The sequence below is a fragment of the Rhinoderma darwinii genome, chromosome 3, assembly GCF_050947455.1.
Source record: "Rhinoderma darwinii isolate aRhiDar2 chromosome 3, aRhiDar2.hap1, whole genome shotgun sequence".
Classification (NCBI taxonomy): Eukaryota; Metazoa; Chordata; class Amphibia; order Anura; family Rhinodermatidae; genus Rhinoderma; species Rhinoderma darwinii.
The window spans coordinates 233,311,867-233,321,964 of NC_134689.1; the positions used below are offsets into that span (position 1 = coordinate 233,311,867).

General features: G+C 42.3%; 1 protein-coding gene across 2 annotated transcripts in view; it reads left to right on the top strand.

Annotated features, from left to right (window-relative positions):
• The window catches only part of LRGUK (leucine rich repeats and guanylate kinase domain containing), a 67,314-nt gene extending 60,469 nt beyond the window's left edge, over nt 1-6,845 (top strand). The window contains exons 19-20 of one of the 2 annotated variants that reach the window (XM_075855098.1): nt 883-1,058; nt 6,078-6,845. In XM_075855098.1, the coding sequence (XP_075711213.1) occupies nt 883-1,058; nt 6,078-6,268 (367 nt within the window). In that variant the 3' untranslated portion in view covers nt 6,269-6,845. The remainder of the gene's footprint in view (nt 1-882; nt 1,059-6,077) is intronic. The other variant, XM_075855099.1, reaches the window with a different exon arrangement.
• The last annotated feature ends 3,253 nt before the right edge of the window (nt 6,846-10,098 follow it).

Consider the following 10,098-nt stretch of genomic DNA (forward strand, 5'->3'; position numbering starts at 1 on the left):
TAGACGCGAGCTGCCGTACAGCGGCTCTGCTCCTATTCAAGTGAATAGGAGCAGAGCTGCAGTTCGGCAGCACGGCTTCTATGCTATGTAAGGAGCCAACTGCTTCCAGCTCCGTACATAGCAAAATGGGCCATAACATCCGGTGCTAGGAGGTAACCGGAGCAGCTTAACGTACGGGGTCCGGGTGTTCAGTTGTTCAGTAGTGGACAACCCCTTTAAGGCCTAACCTAGGCTGCATCGCTAAGGGATTAATGATTAAATTACTCAGAACGAGCGGCATGCATGTCCTAATTGTTGGGTCTTTTTTTTTTTTTTTCGACTACACTTAGGGTATGTTCACTTGGGATGTTTTCGGCCGTTTTTCGGGCTGTAAACGGCAGAAAAATCGGAAGCAGAACGCCTCCAAACATCTGCCCATTGATTTCAATGGGAAAAACGGCGTTCTGTTCCGATGGGCCGTTTTTTTATGCAGCCGTTTTGAAAAACGGCCGCAAAAAAAGAAGTGCAGGACGCTTCCTCGGATGTTTTTTGAGCTGTTTTTCATTAACTATAGAAAACCGCTCCAAAAACGGCTGTAGAAAAACACAGTGAAAATCGCGAGCGGCATAAAAACTTCTGAAAATCAGGAGCTGTTTTCCATTGAAAACAGCTCCGTATTTTCAGACGTTTTTGACTCTGCGTGTGCACATGCCCTAACAAGTAAATTATTTGCTATGTAGAAATATCACTTCTATCAAAAACACTGATTTATCAGGTTAATGATGTTGGACGGCTATTTATTTTTTTAACACTACTATGTGTGTGTGTGTGTGTGTGTGTATATATATACATACACACAATGTGTAATTACATAAACGGTATATTAAATGTAGTATACTTCAGTTCCAGAGATTCCAGGCCCAGTTCTGGGCTTTCCTTGCTGTCCTCAGCTGGTGCCTTCTCTGAAAGAAGATCATCCTCTCAGTCAACTCCTCTCATTAATATTCATTCGCCTCCAGAAAATACCGTAGAACCATTGGATTTGTCTAGCATTGGACGAGATCAATATACCGTGTCAGGTGGGTAAGCTCTTATTTTGAAGTTTTTAGGCAAGTGTCCCTCCAGTAATGTCAGCGTTTGCATCTCCCGCCAAAAGCTTATAGTACAGGGGTTGTCTCACAAATACCACCACTTTTTAAATACTGCAGAAGCCTGCATTGCTAACACAAGGAGATCAGCTGCTATCGCAGAGGAGAACCACGTCTGGCTATACATTGCAGGCACAGCAGGGGAAATCGAGCATTACATGGCAGACATTCAATATTTTACGTATGAGTCAGTGAGAAAAATAAAACCCTAGTGTCTCACTATAATAATCAGTAACATATATAAGTACAGTATGAGCTAATAGCCTCCAATCTGGTAGAGTGTATCAAACCATATTATATTGGTCCATAGTAATTTTATGGGTTCCCTTGAAAACGGCTCCATGTTTTCAGCCGTTGTTTGTTAAGCGTGTGAACATAGCCTTAGGGTATGTTCCCACACACAGGATATGCTGCAGATTTTCTGAAGCAGAAAATCTGTAGCAGAATCTCTAGAAAAACACTGGTAAATCTGTGACAGAAATCGGCACCAAAGTGCGTTTTTTTCTGCTAATATTGCTGGGGAAACGCTGCGTTTTTTCCGCAGTGGTTTTACCTGCGTATTTAGTGTTATACATTGGTTATAGCAAGGTATATGTGCACCTGCAGATTTCCAGCGTTTTTTTACTGCGTTTCCGCTGTAAAAACCGCAACCGCATAAATCTGTTGCAGAATTTCTGCTCCCCAAGTCTATAAGCCAAACATGCAGCATCTCCGCACAGAACACGCAGCATAAATTAAAATTTATGCTGCGGAATTGAAAAACATCACAGAACACTTCCGCACGACTTTTGTGCGTTTTTTTTTCCCTTAGCGTGGGCATGAGATTTTCTAGATCTCATTCACTTTGCTGCTACTGTAAATGCTGCGAAATTTCCTCACAGATTTCTGCAGCGTTTATGCTACGTGGGAACCCAGGCTTAGGGTATGTTCACACGGCGGGGGTCCGTAACGGCTGAAATTACGGGGATGTTTCAGCCTGAAAACATCCCCGTAATTTCAGCCGTAACGGCATGTGCAGGCGCTTGAACGCCGCGTCAACTACGGCCGTAATTAGCGCTGCTGTTCATTGGAGTCAATGAATAGCGGCTCCAATTACGGCCAAAGAAGTGACAGGTCACTTCTTCTACGCGGGCGTCTATTTACGCGCCGTCATTTGACAGCGGCGCGTAAATATACGCCTCGTGTGAACAGACAAACGTCTGCCCATTGCTTTCAATGGGCAGATGTTTGTCAGCGCTATTGAGGCGCTATTTTCAGACGTAATTCGGGGCCAAAACGCCCGAATTACGTCCGTAAATAGGCCGTGTGAACATACCCTAAGGCCCAGTTCACACAGAGGTTTTTGATGCGGAAACCCCATCTAAAGTTGTTCCAATTAGCGCCACAAATCTCCCCCACATTGATTTCAATGTGAGGTAGTTGTTTTTTTTCCCCGGCGGTTTTTGACTGCTTGCAGAACAAAAAGTGGCAGGTCCTTCCTTGGGAGCAGTTTCCACCTCTAAATCAATGAGAGGCAGAATAAAAATGTGCCGCTTGTTTAAAGCACGGTTTTTGACCCAAAACCGCCCGTGGTGTTTGCAATTGATTCAAAACCGCTTAAAGTGCCAAAAACAGCCTGAAAAAACAAAAAACACTTAAAAGATGGCTGCCTGGAATCGTTAGTCTGGTTCGTTCTGCCTGCTCTGTGAGAAAATTATCTCCATGAGGAGACGATTATAGGAGCTATACCAGTGCGACAGGCTGCATACTGGGAGGGTGGTTCTGAGGTAAGAGAGCTCTTAATGCCTGTAGTCTCCGAAATAATCTCATCCAGATGTTTACCAAAAAGTCTGTCACACACGAAGGAACGGCCCAAAATCTCAGCCAAACCGAATGCCAGATGGCAATAGAATTAACAGAAGCATGGGGCATTGAAATGGGCTGCCTCAAAAAGAAACTTTAAGGCCCTGTTCACACAGAGTTTTTTGCAGGAGGAAAATTCTGCCTCAAAATTCCGTTTGGGATTTAGAGGCAGATTTTGAGATGCCTGCACGCCGCTTGCCGCGATTTTCGCTGCGGTTTTCGGTCGCGCCGATTGAGCGCTACGGGACAAAAAACACAGCGAAATATGCTTCCTCTCTCTCTCCCATTGATGTCAATTGCAGGTCAGAGGCGTAAAAGCCCGAAGATAGGGCATGACGCTTCTTTTTACCGCCAGATGGTTTTTCCGCTCTTCCAATGGGAGGCATTTTCGGCCGTTAATTGGCGCGGTTTCTACGTCAAAAAACGTGTAAAAAAACCTCTGTGTGAACAGGGCCTAACTGACGAATGGATAACCTAAGAAGTGAGCTCAATGCGGCACTCCTAGCCTTGTTCACCGAGGTGGATGCAAAAGCTGGACCAAGAGATTTAGCTTGAAAATCCAACCAAGGTTCGCTGAGAGAAGCCACCTTTTCCAGCGTAGGAGTCCTTGATAGCCCAGCAACAGGCGGATCCCCAGGAGACACAGACCACGATGGGACAAATCCTCCTGAAAAAACAGTATCTGATGTCTGTCTGGATGTTTCCACTCCATATTTATTAACTTTGCTATGGTTTTGGAAAAATAGCTTGTGGCGCCCCTGGAGCCCTGTTCACACGGAGTTTTTTTTGCACGTTTTTTTGACGCGGATGATCCCATCTCCCCATCTCTAGTGTCTCAACACCGGCATAGCAACTGACAACTACGATTGCTGTTCAGACACTGGGTCCGAGGTTTAAATAACCTTGTATTGCATCATTGGAGGATTTCAGAAGATGGACCAACATAATTGTAATGCATGCACTGTGGATTGTACTTGACAGTTTGAGATCAAGTCCCAGCGCATGGGCACTGTGTCAATAAAGGCTCGTTAGATATGTCTGGGCACTCGGTCTCTGGGGATGCCAATACATGTACAGATTATTCACAGCTAGTACGCATTTGGCAGTGAGAACTGCAGCCTACTGGTTGGAATACTTATCAATCAGGGTGGAGTATGGGACATAGGCAAATCAGAGGGACTGCTAGTGATATCTTAGGAAATCCTCCAATGACGCAATACGAGGTTATTCAAACCTCGGATCTGGCGTTTTGTTCATCATAGTCCTATTTACTCGAGGACGCCGAATATGGGCGAAGCCTGTCGAGGGGGCTCTGACTTGTCTTTTTAAAATGGATCAGTGACTGCAGTAAGAACATATACAGGGTGGGCCATTTATATGGATACACCTAAATAAAATGGGAATGGTTGGTGATATTAACTTCCTGTTTGTGGCACATTAGTATATGGGAGGGGGGGGGGGGAAACTTTTCAAGCTGGGTGTTGACCATGGCGGCCATTTTGAAGTCGGACACTTTGTATCCAACTTTTGTTTTTTCAATGGGAAGAGGGTCATGTGACACATCAAACTTATCGAGAATTTCACAAGAAAAACAATGGCGTGCTTGGTTTTAACGTTACTTTATTCTTTCATGAGTTATTTACAAGTTTCTGACCACTTATAAAATGTGTTCAAAGTGCTGCCCATTGTGTTGGATTGTCAATGCAACCCTCTTCTCCCACTCTTCACACACTGATAGCAACACCGCAGAAGAAATGCTAGCACAGCAGGCTTCCAGTATCCGTAGTTTCAGTTGCTGCACATCTCGTATCTTCACAGCATAGACAACTGCCTTCAGATGACCCCAAAGATAAAAGTCTAAGGGGGTCAGATCGGGAGACCTAGGGGGCCATTCAACTGGCCCACGATGACCAATCCACTTTCCAGGAAACTGTTCATCTAGGAATGCTCGGACCTGACACCCATAATGTGGTGGTGCACCATAAATATCTCATGAAAGAATAAAGTAACGTTAAAACCAAGCACACCATTGTTTTTCTTCTGAAATTCTCGATAAGTTTGATGTGTCACATGACCCTCTTCCCATTGAAAAAACAAAAGTTGGATACAAAGTGTCCGACTTCAAAATGGCCGCCATGGTCAACACCCAGCTTGAAAAGTTTCCCCCCTCCCATATACTAATGTGTCACAAACAGGAAGTTAATATCACCAACCATTCCCATTTTATTTAGGTGTATCCATATAAATGGCCCACCCTGTAGAGTCTTTGACTGCTCTGTCGTGGTGTACATTAGAATTGTGTCTGCTGGTCACAATCTAAGGAGTAGCAAACCATGCAGATTCTAACATGACTAATGTAGATAGGCAGAATCCTGATTGGGTATTTCACCTTTTTGAGGCCAAGCTCCTCTTAATAAAAATTGTGCATTATAGTTTGTTTATTTGGAAGTTTATTATTCCTTTGTCAGTTTTGTGGGAAAATGGCATTTTGTGCCCGTATTGGCAATGTGGTTTTTCCTTGCATAATTACCTGCCACATGGAGCAGTCTATGAATTTTGTGAAATATATTAAGAGGTGCACACCACTTAATATATTTGGCTATGCGTGCGACAGAAATGGAAATCTGTGGCTGCTATGGGCAGGTATAGATTAGCGTCATGACTTATGCCAGTTTCTGGCGTAAACTGTGATAAATCTGTTGTTCTGGCAGACGCTCAGTCTCCTTTCACTAAACCCCACTCCCTTTTCTCACCACTTTCACAAATAGCAAACAAAGTAAAGAGTTGCACATTTTAGCGCAACTATGGCATGTGCCAAAGTTTGCGACTTTAACGCCAGAAAACTGGCATAAACCTTTTGCTATATTCCTCCGTGTGTGAAACCAGTATAAACAGATTTTTGTCTGTACTCCTATAGGCTCTATTAGGGAAGAAAAACATTCCGACAATAGTTCCAATAATGAATACAGCAGACTCTTCGTGAGTCCACTGTATACAGGAAGGGATCACTCTTCCCCACACATCACCAGTGATTGTATCATAGCAGCTGTCAATCTATCTTAGCACCACAAAAGTTAGCAGAACTAAGGACATTTTATTACTTCACAGTTGACCCAAAATATGAGGGAAATACGCCAGAGACACCACGGCTTCCATCTTCTAATCGCTCGGATGTCAGTTCCTCCAAGTCCAAATCATCATCATCCTCCTCACCCAGGATCTATACAAGTCGTTCAGGCTCAAATACAAAACCAATTCTACCACCTATTCCATCAGGACACAAGAAGTCAACAACTTAGCTTTTGCTTGCTCATTACACCATGTTAATGTACACAGCTTTGCCCAGTTTATGATGTGGTTTTTCAGATTGTATTACTTAAATTATTGTATGTAAGGAATATTATTTTTATGCAGATCAGTTACTAATATATTTAGTTTGCATATTGTATTTGTAGCATATACATTAGATTTATCTTGCACTCAGCAGCTTGTATGTGCATCAGGAGCTCCTCTCTGCTCTCAGATCCTTCATGCTTATGGTTTCCAGTTGCTGATTTCTTTGATGCCCGGTCATGCCTGTGTGCTCACTGATTTATGTACAATGTGACTGGCCGCACAGCTGCCTGGTACAAACATCACATTGCAGGCAGGATCTTGAAGCAAACTGCTGCTCCTAATCCACAGCTAGGTGAATATATATATATATATATATATATATATATATATATATTTATACACACATACACAAACACAGACGAACGCTAGGAGCGCAATCTGCAATTACAAGTCCTGTCATATATTAAATTTTTTTACTTTATTATGTCCCACAAAGTTTGTAGTAGCCACTAATAAACCAAACTGAATATGTTGAGGATATTTGACTTTTATAGTTTAATTTCAGAAATGCAAATAACAATACTGCTAATATTGGGTAAGGATAAAGATCTATTAATATGAAATTAAAAGGCTGTGTCTCATGAAAGCAACAAATACCCATATGTGCTATTAGGGCATATAGATGTCAGAGGGGTACCCAGCTTGGGACCCTTCTCTGTGAGCCAGAAAGGTAAGAGTGGCTACGGCTCTGGGGTACTTGAGTAAGTCATCTGAATAACCGCCAAGTAAGTAGATTTCCCCTGTAAAAAAAAAACTTTGGCTTGCCGCGACATACCTCGGAAAAAAAATTGTTTGCTTGGGATGCCAAGCGCTGCCATGCCCTTTTCACTCAACTTTATCCTTAACTCCCATAGAATTCAATGGAGAGGGCCAGGCAGAAGCACAGCCACCTCTTCATTGACTTCTATGGGGTCCTTTTACCATGCATACATAAATGATTCCACTAAAGACAATTACTTCTGTACCTGTCAGCAGGGCAAATAAACCAGACACTACCTGTAAATATGGAACCATCCTGCAAGGTATGGACATTACTAATACCCAAGAAATCTCCGCCGATGTCACAAGCTTTGATTTCATTCTATCACTAGAATTCTTAATATGATACAGACCAAATGAAAATATGCAGTACAGTGGAATTTTCTCTCCATCAATCACTCACAAACAAGCAAAAATCACAAACTGGAATCATGTTTTACATGTCTATTTAATATATTTCAAGTATTTGTGTGTGCATCTGCTTTAACAAATACTCTTTAGGGTATGTGCACACACACTAATTACGTCCGTAATTGACGGACATATTTCGGCCGCAAGTCCCAGACCGAACACAGTGCAGGGAGCCGGGCTCCTAGCATCATAGTTATGTACGATGCTAGGAGTCCCTGCCTCTCTGCAGGACAACTGTCCCGTACTGTAATCATGTTTTCAGTACGGGACCGTAGTTCCACGGAGAGGCAGGGACTCCTAGCATCGTACATAACTATGATGCTAGGAGCCCGGCTCCCTGCACTGTGTTCGGTCCACTACTTGCGGCCGAAATACGTCCGTCAATTACGGACGTAATTAGTGTGTGTGCACATACCCTTAAAGGGAACTGGTCACCAAGCATTTCACCTATTGAACTCTTCTCACCTCTCGCTGGCTGCTATTGTCAAAAGTTCAATGCCCATTCTCCTCTCTCCTAAATTCCTCCACCAACCGTAAATAACTGTCTGCAAATATTTTGCGCCTTTTATGGTAATAAATAGTCTCCTTAGTTCCTCTTCTTATGCCCACCCACCGCCAAAAACTCGTCTGATAGCACATATGCGCCCGCCCTGTATGGTCCGACACCCTTCCCTACTTCGTCCAGGCCGCAACTCGGAAAGGCTTGAGGAATGAAGATATGACTCTTTTCAAACGAAGATATGATTCTTATGCTCATTAGCATACGGCCCTGTACGAAAGCCTAGGAGGAGCAGCCGGAGGTTGGTCCCTCTAGGCTTCCTGTCAGAGTGACTGTCACGTCACAATGACGGTTAGAACACATTACACTACGTAGGTAGTGTGATGTATTCTAGCAGCGATCAAAGCTGCAAGTCCTCAAGTCCCCTAGTGGGACAAGAAAAAAAAGTTAAAAAACAAGAACTGCTTTCCTATAATAAGTCTTATTATAGGGGAAAAAATGAAAACGTTAAAAAAAAAAAACTACACATATTTGGTATCCCCACGTTCGTAATGACCCAAACTATGTTATTTTTCCTGCACGATGAACACCGCAAAAAAATAACAACCAATGAAAAAACAATGCCAGAATCGCTATTTTTAGGTCACCACCCCTCCCAAAATAAAGAATAAAAAAAAGTGATCAAAAAGTCGTATGTACCCCAAAATTATACAAATAAAAACTACAACCCATCCCGCGAAAAACAAGCCCTTATACAGCTTTTTTTTAATGAAAAATAACAAGTTTTGGCTCCCAGCATATGATGACACACAAAATAAATTTTATATAAAAAAAGTGATGTTATTGTGCAAAACAAAAAAAAATTATATACATTTGGTATAGCCGTAATCGTATCGACCCGCAGAATAAAGTAAAATTGTCATTTATAGTGCACGGTGAACGCTGTAAAAAAATAAACAAAAAAAACCATTGTCAGAATTGCTTTTTTTTGGTCGCCCGGCTTACAAAAAAATGTAACAAAAAGTGATAAAAAAAAAATTACAAAAAATCGCATGTGGCCCAAAATGGTACCAATAAAACCTACAGATTGTCCCGCAAAAAATAAGCCCTCACACAGCTCTGGTGGAGAAAAAAATAAAAAGTTCTGGCTCTCAGAATATGGCGATGCAAAATGTGCAGAGTGTTGCAAAAGCAGATATGATTGGGCGCCATTTATAAGTGCGCTATTGTTACTGCTTTATTATACCTTCTTATTATGCCCTGATATGCTCTGCACAGCTTACATATGCCCCCACAATATAAACTGAAATACCAGAAAAACCCCAACTACCGAGCAAAATCTGCGCTCCCTCCCTTCTGAGCCCTGCAGCATGCCCAAACAGCAGTTTGCACCCACATACATGGCATCGCCATACATAGGAGAACCCACTTAACGTTTTATGAGGTATTTGTCTTCAGTGGCACAACATATTATGCACTAAAATGGCATATCAGTGGAAAATTGCAATTTTCACTTTGAACCATCCGCTGTGCGTTAACCTCTTTGCGCACTATGACTTAATAGCACGTCATGGTGCAGGGGTTGATGTATGGAGTCGGCTCATGTGTGGAGCCTGGCCCATACGCTGCGGGCAGGAATAGCGATCATGCGGTTACAGAAGCCTGTAAAAATAACAATATACTACAATACATCAGTAATTGCTTTACAAATGTTGTGGTGCTTTTCTTCCTTTATTCCTTGTAAAAATGACAAGTTTTTTCAGAAAAAAAAGTAGATTTTCATCTTCACATACTAATTCCAATATATTTAGCCAAAAACCTGTGTGGTCAAAATGCTAACTATACCGCTAGATAAATTCCTTGAGAGGTGTAGTTTCCAAAATGGGGTCACTTTTGGGGTGTTTCCACCGTTTTGGTCCCACAAAGACCTCTTCAAACCTGACATGGTGCTTAAAATATAGTAAAAAAAAAAAAAAGGAGGCACCAAAATCCACTAGATTCTCCTTTGCTTCTGAGGCCGGTGTTTCAGTCAATTAGAACACTAGCACCACATGTGGTATATTT